Source organism: Balaenoptera physalus (genome assembly GCF_965194825.1).
Source record: "Balaenoptera physalus genome assembly, chromosome: 2".
Classification (NCBI taxonomy): Eukaryota; Metazoa; Chordata; class Mammalia; order Artiodactyla; family Balaenopteridae; genus Balaenoptera; species Balaenoptera physalus.
In genome coordinates this window covers 49,660,807-49,683,850 of record NC_138883.1, presented here as the reverse complement: position 1 = coordinate 49,683,850, position 23,044 = coordinate 49,660,807, and the positions used below count along the sequence as shown (strand labels likewise).

The following is a 23,044-nucleotide window of genomic DNA, read 5'->3' as shown; positions in this document are numbered from 1 at the left end:
GCTAATTAAAGCGATTACGGGGGGCACACACGGGGCTATTCTTTCCCAGCAGAGGTTGCTGAACTGATCTCAGCAGCCTTAAGCAGATTTTTTTTTGTTTTTTGGAAAAGGGAAAGTCTTGCAAGCCCAAAGAGAAGAGAAAAGAAATTTATTAAAGCAAAAAAGCTCCCCCAGCACACTGAGCCGTAGTGTCCACTTTACAAGAGCAGCACACTTAAGTAAGCACAGGAAGTCTCTGCAGAAAAACAGGATCAGTTTAGGAGATACTTATGATGGAAACCTTAGGACTTCTGAAAACACAGCATCTATCGCATATTTAACTAACAATCCTAAATACTGATAAAGCCCGTGCTCTGGGCAGGTACTGGAAGCTAAGTGCACCCAGCAAGGCTGGCTACTGTTCCTGCAGGGACATGCTTCTTAGGACTTCATCTCCACCTCTCCCGCATCTGAAGGAAGGCAAAGGGGCGATGAAAGGGGGCCTGACAGCCCCGCTCCCAATCTCTCTATTCTGAACCCAGGAACAAGCTGCTCCGTTGCAGGGCTGTCATGACTAGAATGCAAATCAGTTCCTTTATCTTTAAAAGCAGTTAAAAGCTACAAGTAAGTGTTGAGGATAACAAGAATTAATGTATGATTTTTAAATGCACACACATTTAGATGAGTCCTGCTACAGTGCCAAACAGCCTTCAGTACTGCCAGTGTGAAGAAATGCTGAATTTAAAGGAATCCGAGCCTTAAGCCTCTTCTACCAAGGTTGGGGACTGGTTTTGTTTCACTGGATTTTAAAGTCCTTAAAGGAAAGGGATTCTTTCATACATCTGCTTGTGGTATCCTGCTTATCAGAGTTGCTCTCAACAGATAGTGAATACTGCTCTCCTATTTGAAAAATACTTAATGGTATAGTTGGAAAATGTTACTATTATCATTAAAATTAACTTGTTAATTTTTGATGTGTTGTCTATTTTATTTTCTAGTTAGAAAATAAATATTAGAAATTGTTGACCTGCAAGGAGGTGAGAATGAGGGCTAGACTCCAAGGGAATTTCCTCTGGGATCAAGTCAGGAGGACTTACCAGAACAGCAAAGCCTGAAAGTCTGAAAGCTGAATCTGTGTTAGAATGAAAACATCTCATTAGCTTTGAAGGGGCTTCTTTATATCACTTTCAAGTGATTTATAGTTGCATCTTGAATGAGTGTTTCATCTCTGAGAATAGCCGAAGATGATCTAATAATACTCAAGAAATATAAAGGGAAACACTGGAATTCCATTAATAAAAAACGTATCCTGATGATGTCATATTATTTGATGGAAACGAATGGCATCAGTAATGAAATTGCTTACTTTGTCAAAGACTAGAACAAAAAATGTAACGGGCGAGTAATTGGAAAATAGGTGCATTTCAACTACAAAAGCTCTTAGAAAAACTTCTCTCAGTCATTAAGAAGTTTGCTCCAGAATTAAATATTTACTCTATACAATGTAAATGAATAATTTATGAAGTTCAACCGCAAAGTTATGCATATATGAAAATGAACATAAGGGGGACACAAGTCAGTTTCACACTTCTGGAAGAAGATTGATTTTATGGAGGGTAGTAAAATCAGTTTGGGGGTTCTTTGTGTTTCTGTTTTTGTTTTTAAATAACGACCACTCATCCTCCTACCCTCACAGTCCGACACAAGGGCTTGATTTGCTTGTCCATTCTCCGCTGAATGAAGCAATTGGCTTTAACTTTTCTCTCAGGTCCTCACTTAAACTGCACGGTTTTGGCTTACACTACTATTGTCTACAGTTGAAGAAATCATTGTTTAAATAAAGCCTCTGGCTCTTGATAAGAATCTTACTAGGCCCAATTTATTCCCTGTGGAGGAAAACAGTTAACAAGGTGTCCCCTGTTTTGAACAAGGGCAGAAAGCAAAGTGGCCCTGCCCCAATTGTATTCATTGTCAACCTTTCCTACCACGTCTGAGTAATACAGAATAAAACCAAGAATTAGTTTTGTTTTTCTCCCCAACTTCCAGCTACCCTTAGAAGAAACCCTTATAAAATTCAAGGTCAGTTCAGTAGCCACTGCATATATGTATATATGGGGGGCGGGAATATATACTCTTCAGAATCTAAAAACTCAAGAATGTGCCCTTTGTTAGTCTGGATTAATTCAGAATAGAATGTCCAACTGAATTGCCTTGAGTGAAAATGATCCCACAAACAGAAAAATCACCACTTTCCTTTCAATACCACCCCAGATGAGAGGTCAGACTCCCAAGGGATCCATTTGCCAGGTAAACACACTAAACTGGAAGGTGAATGCACATTTCAGCTGGACAGTGGAACCCACCTGTCACTTGTGAACTAGCACATTTTGCTTCAGGGTTTTTCTAAATGAAATTCTGAAACACACATTTTACTGCTGAAAATTTAGCAAGATTACAGTGGTCTTTCCCTGTGCAAAGGCTTTATGGCCTTGTAAAGTAAACTTGGTTGGGGAGACACACTTAATAGTTAGGTTAGATATGTTCTGTTTCATCAGGAAAGAATCAAATTGCCTGAATAAAGCTGGGGGGAGGGGAGGGTGGAGATGATTAAAATGTTTACAATTTATGTTAGGGCTTTAACACGTGGACTGAAACAAAAGTCGAACACAACCTCGTAACAAGGTTAATACTTATATATTCTATTCAGGGGATGAGGCCAAAGTGTGAAGCACTTGTGATCCCGCAGTCACAACATGGGTTCTCACCCAAGGCAGCACAGTGGTGCACCATGAATGGTCATGGGGGGAGTTCCAAATCGCTGTAACTAAAGAAGCCTGGATCTTCGCATGGAACTTACGTTAAAAAATTTAGGTGCTTGAAAGCAATCTCTACAATAGCATCACTCTTACTTGCCTGCATTTCTGTTTTCTTGGATGAGAGGGAAAAGGTGGAGTTATAAGTAGACTACAGAGAATCATGACTACTGAGAATTACCTTTAAATTTGTTGTACATGGGCTTCCCTGGTGGCACAGTGGCTAAGAATCTGCCTGCCAATGCAGGGGACACAGGTTCGAGCCCTGGTCTGGGAAGATCCCACATGCTGCGAAGCAACTAAGCCCGTGTGCCACAACTACTGAGCCTGCGCTCTAGAGCTCGCAAGCCACAACTACTGAGCCCGCGTGCCACAACTACTGAAGCCCGCGAGCCTAGAGCCCGCGCACCACAACGAAGAGTAGCCCCTGCTCGCCGCAACTAGACAAAGCCCGTGCACAGCAACAAAGGCCCAACACAGCCCAAAATAAAAAATAAATAAATAAATAAATAAATAAAAATTTGTTGTACATGTGGGAGAAGGCCTTCCAAACAAGGATGCATAAAGAACACTGTGAACCACTAGCCCAGGAGCCTAGGAATGAAATGTCCACTCTTAGCAATTCCCCAACTCTTGCACAACCCCAGAGGGAAGCAGGGAAGGGATTACTCTTTTATCCCTTCAGATGACTGTCTGCTCACATATCCCTACAGGATGAGTTCCTAGAAGGAAGCGAGCCACCCTGAGGACAGCTTTTATAGGTGGCTTGTGACACCATTCCATTGCACTGCACCCCTCCCAAGTCCTCAGATAAATGAGATAATTACTTGATTCATCTTAGGGCTGAAATTAGTCTCCTGTTGGGTAGCAACAGCCAGACTTCTCCTCCATAGAACTTCTGACAACAGACTCAGGTCCTTTGGTCTTCAGGAAAAATGAGGCCTGTCTGAGGACAGGAGAAACTGCAATCTAAGGGCAAGCTAGGAACCCCTGAGCCAGGACCCAGGAGTCAAAAGAAACCCACAGTCAAACCTAGAAGGCTCGTCTCCAGCTCCCCATCTCACTACTCCTCATGAAATATCCATGTCAAGGGAGACCCAGCCCCCTCCCACCTTCAATACTGCCCAGCTGCACTGAGATGAGGTACGACACACCCAAGGAAGACATTTTTAACACCCACGGGCAGGAGACAAATGGGCCTGAAGCAACCAAAAGGGAGAAAAAAAGCCAGAAGTACAATAAAGAACTCCTGACAGGTTCTGAACTCCTTGTAAGTTAAGAATAAATCAATCCCACAGTTCATTGAGAATCTTGCTCTCCTCATCTTCCCCACCTGAGGGCCACTCTAGAATAGGGAAGATGACCTGGCACTCTGCTGAGCCCTAGACAGCTTCTGTAGAAGGGAGGAGGGTTTCTAGAGCAAGGCCATGCTGCCCAGAGCGTGAACTGTGTTGGCCAACTGAGTGGCCCTCAACTGCTGAGGCTACTGCAAAAACTGGCCAGGAAACAGGAGCGCTATCTTGACACAACAGGATGCAACAAGACCGACGCTGAAGAAACTATGCCACAGCCCATGAGGGCAGCGCATGTGACCCATGGCCATGGTTACTGCATGAAGCTGGGGCTGGCCCTTCTTACTGCCCAGAGGGACATCAAAGACATCACACATGATTCTATTAACTTTGTAAAGTGATGAATCAACTTGAAAACTGACAGGCTCCATTCAGCTCGCAAAACACTTCATTTTTAGGCAAGAAAGTAGCTGGATGAACTTTGGTTTGAGTCCACTTTCAGCAATTAAAAAAAAAAGGGAGGGGCTTCCCTGGTGGCACAGTGGTTAAGAATCCGCCTGGCAATGCAAGGGACACGGGTTCAAGCCCTGGTCCGGGAAGATCCCACATGCCGCGGAGCAACTAAGCCCGTGCGCCACAACTACTGAGCCCGCCTGCCACAACTACTGAAGCCCACGCGCCTAGAGCCCGTGCTCCAGAACAAGAGAAGCCACTGCAAAGAGAAGCCCGCGCACCGCAGTGAAGAGTAGCCCCCCCTCACCACAACTAGAGAGAGCCCACAGCAATGAAGACCCAACGCAGCCAAAAATAAATAAATTAAATTAAATTAATTAAAAAAAAAAAAAAAGGGAGGAGGTAAAAACGTGTTATCTGATTCTACTATAGGCTTTCTGGTTGGGGTATAACAGACTCTCAAAGTCAAGTCAGTAGAGTCCTTGGGGAGAGCATACACAGAGATAAATGACTCTCTACAGCACTCTATTTGCTCTCTATTGATGGTGGGTCATTACACTAAAGCGTCTATGTATACCGTCAAAAGGTCACACCTAAGAGGTTTCTGGAGGAGTTAGGGAAGCTGAAGTTCATTGCGGGTGAAATAATTCTCCCAACATACCCTTTCACTAAGACAAAAGCAGCAAGATTTTGCCCAGACTCAGGCCTCAACCCTTCATTTTATTTACACATAAAACCAAAGCCTCACTTTTTAAACAGTAAATCTCCCTGGAAATCAGTAAATAAGATTAAATAAGGATATAAGAAATATCCTGCCAGCAACAAACTCAGGTCTGCCCAAGAACATTTCTGAGTATCCCCAGGTGGTAACTAGAAACTCTCTTCTCAAAAAAACAAGCAACCATTTAATTTGTTAGCACCAAGTAACAGTGCCTCAGGTATTGAAAACAGTTGGAGAAAGGAGATACTAGACTTAAAGGTGTTTTCTATATAAGAAAAGCTTCCCCTGTAAAGTGTTGAGACCTATTTTAACCATTTTTTCACAGAGAAATGTCTCAGATACATTCCACACTATTTAGGGTTATGAAACAGATTTAATGTTATAAAATGATACCCTTCCTGATAGCAAGATATTATGAACACTGCAATAACTGAAGTATGCAAATTACTTGCCTCCCTGAAATAGTACATATAACACTTTTGTGCATGTGAGTCTATGTGTTTTACTGGGGAAAGGGCCCTATCTAAATTCTCAAAGGGACCCAAGAGAGGGTCTAAAACCGACTGAACCAAGATGGGAAGTAGCCTCTGCCCCAGACCCACTGGTCCCCAGTGCTGTGATGTTCTAGGCGATGTTTTCCTTCTTGCTTCTCATGGTCTTTCTGTTTTCAGCTGTCACTTCTCACCCGCACTACTCACACCATCTTTGTGGTTTCTATCTCCCTCATCCCCTCTAGCTGCTTTTCTTCCTCTCTTCTCGCTCACTTTGCTACCAGTGCTCCTTCACTTCTATTGTGAGCATAGGTATCACTTGATTTTAAAAAAAGGTGATCTGATCAGCAGACCAGTCACGTGTCTTCTAAATTGTAGTACTTGTGGTTGTTTTCATTTTTGCTCAATACCTGAGCTCTTTCCAGTTACCTTTGAGTTTGTGGGGTTTGTGGGTACCTTTGGGTTTGTGAAGATGCCGGATGTCTGACTGCTGGGGACATTATTGGAGCAAGCTTCTTGTAGATTTCAGCAAGCTGAACATGGACTTGAGACAGCAACAAACACTCATCCCCCCCATCAACCTACGATCTACAGACTACTTTAAGAAACTTGAGGCACTTTGTCTCTTTCCCAGCTTATATGAGCATCTGAAATATCTGCATCCCCAGTCTGAGCTGGGATTTACAAGAAATATTTAGAGCTTGCTCAGCATGGCACTTTCAATCATGTTCTATAAATGGTATGCTGCTAAATGAGCTGCAAAGAAAGAAACAAGAAAATGTCACTGCTTCTCCTTTATTGGTAGATTATAGCACCGTGTCAAATGGAAAGAAGGGAGATGAGGGAGGCAGGGTAATCTCTGACTGCTGGGACATGCCAGGTGGGACATGCCAGGTGGGACAGAACCACTAAGAACCCTGGTAACTGCTGAGCCCTGGGACAAGGATGAAGTTGCAAAGCTGCTTTACCCCACCACAAAAGATAAGATGCTGGCTCCTGAAATGCCTAAACACACTGCTTTCATTTCTTACCTGTCACGGCGGCTGTCTTATAGTTTGGGGGGAAGGAGTTGGTTAGCTTTTTTACATAACTAAAAATAACAGTTCTGTGGAGGAGAGAGATATTCCCAAGAAGAGCTACAAGGGGCAGACCTCAGATAGTATAAAAATAACTGAATTCAAAAATGTATAAACATAAAGCATGCACAGAAAGGTCAGCTCTCCAAAAGTTGAAACAGAGATGAAACATATAAACAATAGAAAAAGTAGTCACATATATCCAAAAGGCAAGTAATAAGATTAGCAAGTAGTTGAAAAAATGGCTGAGAAAAGCCATAAACCCCTCAGTTCTCCTGTCTCTGCACTACTGTGATGTGGCTATCCACGGGTATCCACACCTGTGATCCAGAAGGATACGCCTGTCCAATTTCTTACCTCACTGCGGTCGCTGGCTGGGATGTGTGAAGGCCTTGCTTCTTCATCGAGTGGCTCAATCACTGTCACCTCCGCAAATTCCTCCACGGATCCTTGAAACTCAGGTAAGGACCTTCGTCCGTAACGCTTCCCACCTCTAACATATTTGGGCTGAGCTTCGAGAGTGCAGTCTGGGCAAGGAGACAAGAGTTGAGGCCACATTACATGACAATCTCAGCCCCTATCTGACACACAGCCTTCGGACACAGCCTCTTATACCAGCCCCAAAATAAACCACCACCGTTTGCCAGTTGCAGTGGACGTGGGCGTATATGAGCCAGTAGGTCAGATGCAGAGCACAGCTTCTAATTCCGAATGATTTATAGCACCCCGAGTATATCTCAGCATACGGTGGGAGAAATGAGGAGCCACCAGTGAGGGATTTGTATAAAAGTAGGGAATTAAGATCAGGGCAAAGCAAGCGGTCATATTTGTTCTTCTGTTTATTAAGCTCTGTTTTGCAGACAGAGGGAACAGGAGAGGGAGGGATCATACTACCAGAGACACGTTGGAAAATGGTGATAAAAAGAACACCTTATCAGCACTGTAAAGTTAGCATTCACACCAATTAGTCTGGAACACACCCCTCTAGTACCTTAGTGAGTCCTTTGTTAACCATCCCACTTTCTGATCCATCAGACAAGCAGGAAGACAGAACAAAGAAACTGACACAGTGGATCCTAATCAATTAATGAGAGCTCACTGCTCATATGAAACTTGTCATCAAGATCTCATTATAAAATTAAAAGCTGTGGAATAGAATAGCAAATGCAAAACTGCATTAAGAAAATAATATATTATGTTCTTTTCTCTTCATGAGCTTCGTGTTGTACAAAATAAAAGGAATGTGCATAAGGGGAAAGTCATCTCTTGACCCTGAAGGACTTCAGCATTCAGCAGAACATGTCTCAGGTTCAGCCTTCACCACCACCACCACCATCATCACTACCAACACCACCACCACCAGCATCACCACCATCACCACCACCACCACCACCACCACCAACATCACCACCATCACCACCACCACCACCACCATCACCACCACCATCATCACCACCACCACCACCACCATCATCATCACCACCATCACCACCACCAACACCATCATCACCACCACCACCACCACCATCATCACCACCACCATCACCACCATCACCAGCACCATCACCACCATCACCAGCACCACCACCACCATCACCATCTTCACCACCACCACCATCACCACCATCACCACCACCACCACCACCATCACCACCACCCCCAGCACCACCACCACCACCACCACCACCATCATCACCACCACCACCACCATCATCACCACCACCACCAGCACCACCATCACCAGCACCATCATCACCACCACCACCACCACCACCACCATCACCACCACCCCCAGCACCACCACCACCATCACCACCACCACCACCATCATCACCACCACCACCACCACCATCACCACCACCACCATCACCACCATCACCAGCACCAGCACCAGCACCACCATCACCACCACCACCACCATCACCACCACCACCACCAGCACCATCACCACCATCACCACCACCACCACCACCATCACCACCACCCCCAGCACCACCACCATCACCACCACCACCACCATCACCACCACCACCATCACCACCACCACCACCACCACCATCACCACCATCACCACCACCACCATCATCACCACCACCACCACCACCACCATCACCACCACCACCATCACCACCACCACCACCACCAACATCACCACCACCATCACCACCACCACCATCACCACCATCACCACCACCACATACTAACCTTTCTCTACAATGGTAGCTTTAGAGCAATAAAATACTTCACTCATTAGAAATGTCAGCTTAGAGACACACTTTTTTTTAGCACCTTGAACAGAATTAGGAGAACAAAATATTCCATTAAAATATAAGACTGGCAATGCTTTGATTTCAGTTCTTACCACCCACATGGACATACTGTCTCTCTGGAGAACATAATATGTGTTCTGTTTGGACATGACAGTCTTAACAAGGTATGTCTGAACTCAGACATGTAGATTTTTAGATGAGGGCTGTACACAGATCATCAAAACAAGGGTAATTGATTAGATAAGAACTAAAAGAACAAAACCCTTCCTTTATCACCACTGAAACCATGTTAGGGGGTAGCTATTACTTTGTAGTCTCCCTGGGAGGACTGGTGATCCTGCGTGACTAACTCTGTCCTGCCCCCCTCCCATGCCCTTCCTCTGGGATAAGCTTAGGTTTCACAATTGTGGTCAGAAACATCCTGAAAATGCTCAGCAAAGCTCAGAGTGAAGTATTTATGCTTGCTCTATAATTTCTAGCAATATTTATATCCAGCTTTTTCAAAGTCCCAGCCAAGTCATTTTATTAGGTCAAGCGATTCTCTTACAGGAAGTGTTCAAGCATACAAAAGTTATATTGAAAGTCGCATGCATATTTGAAGGTACCTTTTATCAGAAGACAGTGTGTCAGCTTGTGAGCATTCAGGAGCGGCCCAGACACCCGAGCTACTTGTTGGCAGCTGACACCCACAGATGCTAGTCAGATAAAAGGCAATGTAGAACCATCCTTAATTTATTACATATTCTTAAATTTTAGTGGCAGACAACAAGATACACCATTAGTGATGATGGGGGTTTGGAAAAGATTACAGGGAAAATGTATAACGTCAGAAAATGGAACGTGGGATTTTCCCAGTATGAGAACATAAGTCATGGTCTGGGGAAGGAAGTGGCAAAGGAACTCTGAATGCATGCTGCACTTTTTCAGAGGAAAAAAAAGCAGTGGGGCAAAGCCACAGTCTTAAAACAAACAAACAAACAAACAAACACAACCCACTGTGATTTAATCCAAAATCCACCTGTGGATGAAATAGTTCCCTAGTTATTTACTACTAAATATTTCATGCTGTGTAGGGAGCAGTGGTAGATTTGAAATAGCTCTTTTTCTAAGCAATGAAACATAATAAACTGTGAAACATTAGGGGTCCTGTGGAGTTTTGGTTTATTTATACACTTACTTATTTTTGCACTGCCAGGAACTTTAAATTAATTCTTAAAACTCGAAGTTAATATCTTTCACAGAATGTACATACATCACAAAGTCAATTTCTAGAGAAATCTATTAAAATGTAGAATCTTTTTGAATAAAGATATTAGCACAAAGGAAAAAATGGGGCATTAAAGTTTCCTCGTAAGAAATTTCACAAAACTTCCATACAATAAAGAATTCCACTAATCACACCGATTACAAATAGTTATATTTTAGACTTGAACACACTCATACAGCCTTCTTTTATTTAGAGCATCAGCCTCATTGTATTTACAAGATAAGAAGGGGAAGAAAGACATTAAAAGTAAGGAGATCCAGAGAGAACATTCACGGTCAACAGCCATTGTGGTGCTAAGCCTTTGAAAACTCCAGCGTTCTCCTTATGAATCTCAAGCAGGGCTTTACAAGTGCACAGCAGCAGTTCACCAAACAGGAGGCCTTAGTGGGGATTTCAAGACACTCTTGCTCCCCCAAATTAAAGAATGCCTTACCCCTCCCTTACCATGCCCAACAAAGACTTGCAAAACCACAGCCCTGGGGCAAAGTTTCTTTACTTTATGAGCACATCCAGATGTAATGTATGTATTTCAGGGGTTTATCCTGGAACAATTTTATCTATGCCAGATAATATAGGGTTATTTAATTTATTAAGAAATGAAATTATTTACATACAGCTTCCTTTAACATAAGTGTAAGTAACTGCACCAATCATGAGCTCCAAGGAGGGACATGAAATGCCAGTGGAAAAAAAAAAACCAAAATATAAAGGACTGCTTGTACTTTCAGTATTTTATTTCCTTGAATGTATATTTATGATTCTACCTGGATTGTCAAGCTTCTGAGCCATTTCCCCTTCTTTCCTATTTTCCATTTTCCCTATTTGGCATCACTACATAAAAATACAAATGAGCTTTGAAGGAAAGCAGACAAGCCCAGCCTGCCCAGAGGAGTCTTAGACTCGAGCCCCTGGAGAGCTCACAATGAGATGCACCAAGAAGAGAAACTCCAGAGGTGTGATAATGTTCACTTTCCAGAATCAGGATGAACCTCAGTGCACATGTATGACTTGTGACCAGAAGGTCTTGCACTTATAATAAAAGAAAAATTGAAATTCAATGTTAATGAGAATGACCACTCGGAACAGGCCAGCTGCAGGCAGGGAAATCAACCAGCCACCCACCTGTGCCTCCGCCTCTCCCTCCCTTCCCCCCTCTAACTGAGCAGGGCAGTTCACGCTCTGTACTCTCTCCCAGAACTGCCCCAGCCACCTGTGTGACGTGGATGGCCACTTGGAACACTCAGTTCTTCCAATGACCAAAGGCAAAGCAATGAGGACCCAAGAGGAAGCTGAAATCGTTACCCAAAAACCTAAACACTATTTATTCCATCAATGCTTTTCTTGAAAAACACAAGGCTTAGGGACATGGGATGAGGTGCCATCCTCAGCACATACATGGGAAGTTAAAGGAGAGTTTCAGAGATGCACTCCTGTATTAGGTGGATTCATTTAACTTATATTTATCAGACACCTGCCATGGGCAAAGCATTCTGTTGTACTTGTTGAGGGATAAGATGGATATTTTATCACTTTTTGGGAGCACGGAGTCTTACCCACTGGACTACCGGAGAAATCTGTTTTATCACTTTTTGATTCAAACTTCCCTGTTTGAACTGAGGATACCTCCAGGATGAAGAAGAAAGCCCTGCCTTTATGGTGCTGATCTTCTTGTTTTGGAATTGCTCATGTAGACCCCCTTGCTTTCTACTTCCCTTCCTGCCCCATTTCGTTAACCTGGGAAATCATTCCCAGAGACCCCACCCCCTTCCAAAGGACCTGGGCACAGGGGGATCATCTGAGGCCCTCTATACTACATTTCTGCTGAACTCACGGGATTCCCGAAACCCCTCTGAAAATAAGGAGTCAAAAATGAAGCAGGTGTAAACCTCAGGACAAGCCCCCCACGAAGCTTCCCTGGAAGAGGCAGTCACACAGCAAATGAGCACAACCAGCCCCACTGCACCTCCCACCTCCTCGCCTATTCTGAACGCACCGTTGCACAGGGCTTACACAGAGTGCAAACGCACACCTGATACTAAATAAGAGAAAAGGGGAGAAATGAATCAAAGGGGAGACCAACACAGAAGGAGACAGAAAGAGAGATTGAGACCAATAGCAAGGGAAGTGGGTGAGGGTCAGAAGACAGGCAGAGAGCTGGAGGCCTATGTGGGGATGGGGGAGGGGAAGCAGGAGAAACTGATGGATTGGGGACCAACAGGTAGGAGAAGAATGGAGTGAGGGGCCAAGAAGGAGAGGAGAGGAGGGTGGAGGTGAGTTGGAGAAGCGGAAAGAAGAAGGGATGGGGAGGGAGATGTCCTAAGGAAACGAGGGGAGAAGAGAAGCCAAGAGAGAATGAACGACATAAAAAAAGACACCCGGAAAGCCTTCAGACACTGTCAGCCATTCCTTCTGCCTCCCAGTGTGCCCCGCCTCTGCAGGGACCGTCGGCAGGCAGGCTCCTCACCCCAACACTTTGTGTGCACACAGCCCTTGCCAAGGCAGCTGCTTCCCAGCCACTAACACCCCACTCCCCAATCACGCCTCTCTTCCAGAATCTTCACACGAGATGCAGATGTCAACTGGAGCTTTCAGGCCCTCCCCGGATGCAATGACAGAATTTTAGGAGCAGTCTTCACGTCAATTCTTACCAGTCTGAGTGATGTTTCCTGCAGGAACACAGGGGCTTCTGGGCACAAAGGTAATAAGGTGGCTCTGATTAGCCTTGCCTGGAAGGGAAGCGTTGAGGGGAAGGTTAGCACCCCGCAAGGGTGCTGAGGATGGTGGATGGGTGTGGTCTGGCAAGCCCCAGGGCTGACTGGTCTGATCAGATGGTCTATCTAAGCCCTAGAGCAGGTGAAGGTCTGTCAATAAGAAAAACTCTTCGAGTTGATAATGATGATGTGATTGTCCCCCAACCTTCTTCCCAGAAGGATCAGCCTGCCTGCATCTTGAGCCATTTGGGGGATAAAGGCAGAGATTCACTTATCACCTAACTGAATCCTCCCCATCGTTCAAGGCTCAACTCAAAACTCATTTCTTTCAAGTAACTGCTTGGCACAAGTTTCATGGAACGTTTTTTTCTATGAATTTAGTGCAACCCATACTGTTGATAGCTCCCGATTTAATAACGATCATGGTCATATTTTTCTAAAAGCATTTTACATGTTAGAATCACCTACCCAGCTGGACTGAATGCTTTCCAGGGCAGCAGTGCTTCATGGAAAGAGCCTGTGGGCTCTGAATTCAAACAGACCTGGACCCTCTGTCCTTATCAAGGTGAGGAGTACCTAACGTCCTGAGGCTTGGTCTCCTCATCTGGAGGAAGGGAAAACAACAGGAGTTCCATGGGGCAAGGTCACTATTCTGTCAGGTAGCTCCTGCCCTGGATAGTGTCCTCCCACCCAGACTCCTGGGGGTCAGCGGCGGCTCAAAGCCAGCAGAGCAGAGTCAGGGAGAGGCTCACAGCCCCCAGTCCTGCAGTAGATTCCTTGACCTCATTTGTCGCCATGGGTAAGATTACTGGCGAACACACAGTGACGACATCCAGTCTGTCATCTCAGAAACTGAAGCTGCCTCCATCTCATTCATGCCCTAATTTTCTCTTCCTTGTCATCTCCTTTCCCTTCATCAATGGGCTGACATGAGAGGAGACACCAATTCTCTAAGACTCCCTGTAGAAAACTACCATTTTCATGTCCCCAGTTTGGAAACCTTCTCATATGCTGGAATTGAAATAAACTTACATCAGCACAACTCCCAAGCAAACTGTTTCATTATCAAAATTCTCACCAGCCCTATTTATTTAATTTTAAATAACAGGAGTATCTTTTTTGCACATACACATATTTTTAAAAGGGTGCCTTTTTACTCCTTGTAAAATCATAACAATAAGTATTCTTCTATAGGACAGCTGAATAGTTGCTTAGCCTTTGATTACACAGATACATCATAATTTGCCTAACCAAAATACACTGTCAAATATTTATTCTTGAGATATATAGTTTTTTTATTGTTTTTTTTTTTACTATTTTAAATGACTATCCTTACACACACATCTTCATGCACATCCATAATTATTTCCATAGCATAAAAATCTGAGCGTGGCATTGATTGGCCAAAGGCATTTTTATGGTACTTACTGTTTTACATAAGTCTAGGAAGGTTTTATCATTTTACATGACCACCAGTGGGCGTGAGTGTTTCCAATTCCCTCTGACCTTAGGAAATGGGTCCTCACACCCTCTTTTGATAGTGGTGGTGGTTAGTGGTAGTGATTTTACCTTACTTTTAATTTTTGAAGAAATTTTCTGGTGCTCACTGTTAGCGTCTCATACATACCAAAGGAACCGAGGACTAAGCCCTTACTCAACCAGAGAGAGGACACGAGAGCATGCCTGTTGGGCCATCTGTGTATATCTCCTAAAAACAGGGTCCTCAGCCAGAGTTCAGTTCAACTCTGAATACAGCTGCAAACACAAATCTTCAATCACTGCAAACCAGGATCTAGCCCACTGTCTGGCCATGAGACCTGCCTTGCTGAGTGAATGAAGAGATATTTGCTTATTATATTTATAGCTTCCCCAAATATAAGGAAAATAACTAGAAATAGGGCAGTTTCTGGAACTAGTAATGTTTATTACCAAAAAAAAGAAAAAAAAGAAAAAGAGAAAGAAAAAAACAATCATCTGCCGTGCCTTTTTTTCTAATGATTTGGTTTTTCCAAACCTGAGTTTTCCCTCACCAAATAAACAAAGGAAAGATATTTTACATTAACCGCACGAGGAAAAGAAAGAGCTTCCTGCATTATGCTAACATCTACTACAGAACACAAATCTACTGTAAGATGCATCAAACAAGGACAAAATCTCTGGAGAACAGATCCAGACAGCATGTTGGTGCCATGTAGCTTAGAGCCTGTGCCAGCATTTCCATTATAAAAATCCTATCATCCAAAGCCATAGCAAACTGAATAAGTAACTAATAATTAAGGTGTCCTTCTCTTATTCTAGGAAAATAATTTCAAAATTAAATTGTACACATAGACATGAGGGAGCTATGCCATCGGTGATGTTAATCAGTTTGGAATTCACAAAGGACTCTCTACATCCCCAACCCATTCTTCTGACCTTATCTGAATTTCAGTACTTTTCATTGTGTATTATTGTTGTTACTATTGTTGTTTTAGGGAAAAAACTCTCTCCTAAGAGTCTTAGAATCATACACATCAGCGTTAAAAAGATGCTAAAAATCATCTAGTTCGTACCCTCTAATTTTAAAAATAAAGACACTGTACCGCAGAGATGTTATAAATGGCACAACCCAAGACTATGTAAATAATGACTTAATTCCATCTCCTCTGACATCCTATTATAGCTTTGTTTTTGTATTATTTATATATAATTGTCTTTTATTAGAAGAATATGAAAGCATGAACTATACTGGGCATTTGTCCTTAGGAAGCAGACCCTTATAGTGTCAATTTATGTTGGGTGAAATTTTATAGAAACACAAAGCTAGCTTTCTCATAAATGTAGATGTCATTTAGATATTAGGAGACAATACAACTGAATCTTGGAGCTGAATGGATTTTAAGTATTTTCCAGTACAACTACTTTCACATATGCGGCAACTGAAGACCACAGAGGTTGTGACGTATAAGACCACCTAATTAGAGGAGCAAGGCCAGTATTTTGTAACTCCTGGTTCAAGGGTCTTTCTACCTAATCAAGCTGGATTTTCTATATTATAGTCAGGTGCAACATCTGATATTTTTAACTTATAAAAATCTTGGATGTTATAAAATATCAATTCATGACCCACTCAATGTCTAAGGCTGTGCATGATGGCCCTATTTTTGCAGTCACCTTCCATAGTTTAAGGGTAACCTTTTCTCTCAAAGTCCAGGAGGTCCACTGATTTGAAAAGGCAAGACAAAAATACAACAGCCCTGGCCCCTTACGGTAGAAGATGAATTAAGTACTGAACAGCCAAATAATGCTGAGGACACAGGCATCCCTGTCACTAATGATCAGGTGAAACTTGCTCTTATTTGCTCCTTCCTTCTGCCTCTGGCCGCTTGTCAGAATCTTTCTGGCCAGGCTGCACTGACTGAGGACTGTTGCCCCCAGCTCATCCATCTGAGGGTAAACATCCTTAAGCCAAGGCCTCCTGGAGTCCCATCCCTTGGTGATACAGCATCAGCATCCTTCCCTGCTACAATCTGTGAGACTTCAATTAAGTCACATCCCTCTTTGAGCCTCAATTTGCTCATGGATAAAATGGCAGCATTTGCTCCAGCCCTACAATCATATGGTCTATGATTTAAGGGATAGCTATTTTCATAAAGGGGAAGGAGGGGGCGAACTCAAGTGGCCTCTTGATACACAGCATTTGAGTGCTTATCCTTCTTTCCCTGTCTCTCGCCAGTCAAGCCAGGCAGCCTATGGGGGTGGAGTCACATATTCGAGTGGGTGGGAGAACATTTGAGTGGAAAGCAATGCATGATCCCCAAAAACAACTGGAAGGGCCAGGGAGCGATGGGCAAAAGACAGAAAAAGCAGAGATTCTCAGGAACAAAGAAGGAATGACTCCCAGCCTCATATGAGATAAAACACTCTTAAGGCACAGGCTCAATCCTAGATTTTATGCTGCCAAGCCAAACGTTAGGAAGTCGCATACATGCTGGATGAAATGCTCTAAGTACTTTGCTGCTTCATTACACTGATTTGGGGCAGCTCTGTAACAAAGGTTTGCTGCACCCCACCCAAAGGATGGAGCACACGGTGAACTATAAAAATCCCTCTGCGTGTCCCCCTGGAAGATTTGTCCAAATGATGGCCTCAGCCTGCACAGCATTGAGGCATATACATCACTCTGAAACTACTGCCTGGAGCTGAATTCATAAACCTTACTTCCGAGCTGTACCAAGCTCAGCCAGCCATTGTCTACCTCCCCATTATTCAGAGCCCTCTATGGGGCACCCTTCACATTTGTGGTCACATCAATCTGTACATTTATTAGGACAATTTTCTGGCAGGTGACAGGAGAGGTTTTGAAGAAAGAGCAGCAAAAGGACCACGTGGTCTAGTGGCAGCACTGCCCACCCCAAACCCATATGATGGGAAAACAGAAGAACACGGAACTTAAGCTTATGTTACCTATGCTCATATGAAATAAAATAGATGTGGTAGTGTCACCATAGCTCTAGTCAGGGTCCCTAGATCTTGCACTATTGTTATCAAGTTGACAACCTTGGGGCTTCCCTGGTGGCACAGTGGTTAAGAATCTGCCTGCCAATGCAGGGGACATATGGGTTCGAGCCCTGGTCCGGGAAGGTCCCACATGCCACGGAGCAACTAAGCCCATGCGCCCCAACTACCGAGCCTGCGCTCTAGAGCCCGCGGGCCACAACTACTGAACCCGTGTGCCACAACTACTGAACCCGTGTGCCACAACTACTGAACCCGTGTGCCACAACTACTGAACCCGTGTGCCACAACTACTGAAGCCCGTGTGCCTAGAGCCCGTATTCCACCACAAGAGAAGCCACCACAATGAGAAGCCTGTGCACCGCAGCGAAGAGTAGCCCCCGCTCGCTGCAACTAGAGAAAGCCCGTGCACAGCAACGAAGACCCAACGCAGCCAAAAATAAATAAATTAAATAAATAAATTTAAAAAAAAAAAGATGACAACCTTGATTTTACATTTTTATTTATTTATTTATTTTTGGCCGCGGGATCTTAGTTCCCTGACCAGGGATTGAACCTGGGCCCCAGCAGTGAAAGCGCCAAGTCCTAATCACTGGACTGCCAGGGAATTCCCAAGATGACAACTTTAAAAAAGCAAAACTGCCAATAAAATGTGAGACCCCATAAGAACAAAAGTCCATGTTCCAGCAGTGGTCACCTACAGAAATTCTACTTTTTGTCTGGAAAATCTCTAGAATGCAATAACCTCCCTCCTAGGCTCACTGGGGGCTTGCAGAGAGCTCTGGAAAGCCTCCGAGTTGGCAATAACCTTAGCAAAAAGGGGGAGACTCAATCTGGAATCCAAAACACTGCTAAATGCAGAGTTCATACATATGACACAAATCTGGAGCATTTCAGAAGGTACAATGAAGAACTAGATCACCAGTGAGGATAAGACATGAGTTCCCACCTGTGCTTCTTCTAAATAGGTCACACTGAATGACTCCTTATAGGGACAAAATGTCAATGATTTCTCCTCAGTCTCAAAACTGGACTATATTTTTAGTGTTCTCTTTTTTAGTGAGCAACTCTATGGGTTAAAACACTGGTAAAATCTGTAGCCACCACCACAATCAAGATATAAAACAGTTTCATCACCCCCAAAATTCCCTTGTGCCCCTTTATAGTCAACCTCTAATCCTAGCCCCTAATAACCACTGATTTTTTTTTATAAAACCAGACTGTTGGGCTTCCCTGGTGGCGCAGTGGTTGAGAATCTGCCTGCTAATGCAGGGGACACGGGTTCGAGCCCTGGTCTGGGAGGGTCCCACATGCCGCGGAGCAACTAGGCCCGTGAGCCACAACTGCTGAGCCTGCGTGTCTGGAGCCTGTGCTCCACAACAAGAGAGGCCGCGATAGTGAGAGGCCCGCGCACCGCGATGAAGAGTGGCCCCCGCATGCCACAACTAGAGAAAGCCCTCGCACAGAAACGAAGACCCAACACAGCCAAAAATAAATAAATAAATAAATAAAATTCAGAACAGATAATTAAAAAAAAAAAAAAAAAAAACAGACTGTATTATAATATAAATTTCAACACTGTTTTAGACTTCCCCTTAAATATTTACCATATTTCATTGATTCTAAGACATAACCTCCCCACACACACCCCTAGATTAGAATATTCTGAAATTATTATGTGTCTTACAATCAATGACATTTTACCATTATAATTGAGAATAATTTTTCTTTTTAGAGGTATATAAAATAATGATGTGTCATAATCTATGGTGCCTTTAAAAAAATCAGTGAAGTATAATATTAAGTTTTTCATTTCATAACATTCATTGGATACTTACTATGTGCTAAACATCCTATTAGGCACTAAAAATACAACAATGAACAAACGTGGACCATAAGGAACTATCACTCGAGAGGAGATAGAAAAACAATTATAATATAATGTGATAAGGTCTGTAACAGAGGGCTATCCACTCAGTGGGACTGAATAAAATTATCTCTTCATTGGCCAACCTTCTTCTTTCAGACAAAACTCCCCCCCCAGTTCATACTGTTCCTCGTTCACAGGAAATGAGGAGGGAGGAAGTACTATTCAGCCCCACTCTGCTCATTCCTAGAATGAGTTTTGGCCACACCATCTGACACATCTCCTAGGAACAATCCAGTGATTTCTTCCACAATTCGCTGCTGTGGTAGAGAAGGCTCATCTTAGTGTGCAACAGCTGCAAGGCTTTTATGACCATGTCAAAAGACCAAAAATAACCACTCAATCTGTGGGAAGCGGATGCCCCAAAGCTTTCACAGACATGCTTCAAGGTCCCCAAATTCTTCCCTGGACAAATTTTAAAGCAGAAGGAAGAGAGAAGTTAGTGTCCTTACCTGGTTCTTGAAAGTGTTCTTCATTTGATAGAGTTCTAGACAAGATAAGTATTAATGCTTCTTTAAATTGGTCAAAATGCACCTAAAAATAAACAATTCAAAAGAAATTCAAAATAGTTTCCACAGCCTTAAGGAAGCAAACCCATCTACAAGGTTCCAGAACCATTTGTTAGCATGTGACAGCCTTGAAGTGAGCCATATAACCTGTTTTTTTCCCTTTTTATTTCATTTCTTTAAAGCACTAAAGGGAAAATGGGCTGATCATTTTACACGCCAGTGTCACCAACACTAATATCAATATTTAGTCAACCCTGAGGGGGAAAACTACACAGCAAAACCCTCTTTATAAACTCAGAAAAAGATAGGTTTTGAATTCTTAGCTCCTTTAATTTTTCTAAACAAGACCAGAAGAGAAAGATGTTAGGTTAGGTACTAGAAAAAACTTTCCAAGTAAATGATCCTCTGTAACAATGTCCCAAAGATGCTTTCATCTCTTAAGATATTCTAGAAGAGAGTAAACTACCTTTCGAAGATGACTTGAAATACAGTCTTGCCTGAGGCAGGAATATGTTATATATTTATCTCCCAAGGCCCCTGTAATTCTATAAACAAATAGAAATCAATAGCAAACACAAAGAATAAAAGAACCTTGGGAAGCATTCTGCCGAATTCTTAAACATACAATTACCTTGACTGAAGTAGGAAAGAACCTGAGTTTCACTTAAGTGAATACTCAGAATTGGGATATTACTTTGGTTAAAGGGATAAAATAGTTTTCTTTATGGTCAAGTACATTCTTCTATAACTTAAATTTACATGATCTCACCATGCGACAGAAGGGAGAGATGGTATTTCTTCTCATCATAATTATAGTTTAATAACGTGGTGCCTATTTATACAGAACCCTGTATGTAACTACAAAGTTGATAAATTTATAACTTGTGCTGCTATGGGTCTCTTTAGACATCATTACAAAACGTTGCCTGGGAGATTAAATATAGTGACAGATAAAAACCACTTCTGAATTAAATGTGGAAAAGCAGCAAACCTTGTTAGTTATCTAAACAACGAAGGAAACCAATCATATGTCTTATTCATGCAAATCAGTGCAAAGGAGAGGAATCCACTGAGATTCATATGTCATAAAATAGCATATGCTTGCAATTTACCACTCTCTCCCAAAGAATATGTGATTTCTCTACCACATTCATTTTGATTACTTGAAACTGCTTTCTAAAATCGTATTCCTTTAAATCACACAGACTAAAAATCAGCATATTTATGGAGCCAGAGCGGAAGTCTGTTCAGGAAGGGAGGGCATCTGCTAAAGAGCCAGGGTGGTACAATCAATGAAGGACTAGAAGATTACAGAATTATAAACTGTGCTAATTAGGTTTCATAGCTGACGAATCACAGCAAAGCCTGGGGGAGGAAGGAGAACTAGGTTCTGCCAGAGTCAGAGGTGGGCTTCAGGCACCGTGGCATCCAGCTTCAGTTACCGGGGGCAAGGCCATCTTCCCAACCAGCCAGCCCACAAACAGCACATACCCAAGCCTCTCCCACTCAGGGGCATCTCCCACCCTGGCATCTACTATTTCCTACCGGAATCATGCTTTCCTCTTAGGGTGGGCAGGAGAAGGGTGAGGAGTGAAAGCTCTAAGCTGGGGCAGCTGGGTCTAGATCCTGACTCTGGCTCAGCCACTGTGAATTGGCTCAATTACCAAACCTCTCCAAGTTTTAGTTTGTTCCAATTGAAAAATGGGATGGCTAACAACTCCTCTTTATGATTCATTCAACAGATATTTATTGGGCCACTGCTATGGGCCAGGCCCTATCCTAGGCCCCGGTGATGGAGCCGCCATGGAGCGCATAGTCTCAGGAACTGTCACAGGGAATCAGGCAGGTACTGCTAAGGGCACTGCATGTATTTTATGTTATTTATACTACCGCCTCCCTCATAGTGGCTTTAGGGAGATAAAATGAGAGTTATGTAAAGTGTCTAGAACTTCCTGGGACTTGCTAGGTGGTCAGCAAGTGGTAGTTAACACTACTAATAGGACTAGTAATGGGGGTGACTGTTCTCACCACTTTCACAGAGAAACGGGGCCATATCGCAAGCAAAGCAACTGGCCATGAGAGTGACCCAACCAGCCAAGTGGTAGGGCGGGGGTGACAGCAGGAGCCCCAGGAGCCTGCCTCCCCCCCGGACCTGTGCAGCTGGCCAGCATCCGAGAAATGGATCCGGTCTGCTGTGTTTAGGGACCCCAGCTCCGAGATTCTCCTCTCCCTTAGGGTATCAGTGGACATGACCCGAATGAAACCAGAGTCCCTCACTGCCACAGTTAATGAGTTGAACAGAAGGAGGGCTCCTGTTTCAAAAGGGATGTGGTTGCCTTGAGACTTTCACATCCTTTATATCTGACTCTGTGGGTCTCTGCTGGGTCTCCTCAACCTGTCAGTTTTGATAGAGGTCATTGGAAAGAGCCCTTCGGAATTTAGTCCTAACATAGCTCAACTCGCTGAGGATTAGCCGTGCAGGTCACTCAGGGGTTTCTGTATCTCAAGTTTACTTCCCGTACCCTCCAAACATGACAAAGACGTCTATAACCTGGAAGTTAATTCTAACCCACTTCTAAGACTTTATTATACCAGATTCAAGGGACACTTAGGCCTCATACAAACACACCCACTTCTGAGACAGTATGTACCTCACTGACATAGAGGTTGCTTCTCGCTCAGCCTCAGTCATCTAGAGCATGGCAGACAATTGGGAAGCGAACAAGTGGTGTCCAAAGCTGAGGAAGGTGTCACAAAGCCCACTCGCTCTTCTTGTAGAATATGCCCTGGAACCGACTCAGAAGCTATTTCTTCTCACTCTACATGATTTATTATCAGCTTCATTTTCCTGCTTCCCACCCCCCTACAGATTAGAAACAGCAACTAAAAGACAAGGACACTTCAAGGTAAGTACAAGAAGTAGCTACTGACATACTGGGATTGAGAGAAGACATTAACTATCCCCCCTCGAACAAAAGTAAAGTATAATTTTTTACACTTAAAAAAAGTTTAAATTTTTAAAAACACATACACACTCA

General features: G+C 43.4%; 1 protein-coding gene across 18 annotated transcripts in view; it reads right to left on the bottom strand.

The window, feature by feature from the left end:
* The window catches only part of NIN (ninein), a 106,469-nt gene that overhangs the window by 66,669 nt on the left and 16,756 nt on the right, over nt 1–23,044 (bottom strand). For 10 of the 18 annotated variants that reach the window (XR_014261121.1, XM_082452000.1, XM_082451999.1 and 7 more), the window contains exons 4-7: nt 19,950–20,031; nt 9,701–9,790; nt 9,031–9,114; nt 7,183–7,352 (exon numbers count right to left, since the gene is read on the bottom strand). Coding sequence is in view for 17 of the 18 variants with exons in the window: in XM_082452000.1 (XP_082308126.1) it covers nt 7,183–7,352; nt 9,031–9,114; nt 9,701–9,790; nt 19,950–20,031 (426 nt within the window). In the remaining variant the exon portion in view is untranslated. The remainder of the gene's footprint in view (nt 1–7,182; nt 7,353–9,030; nt 9,115–9,700; nt 9,791–19,949; nt 20,032–23,044) is intronic. The other 8 variants (XM_082452004.1, XM_082452006.1, XM_082452008.1 and 5 more) reach the window with 2 other exon arrangements.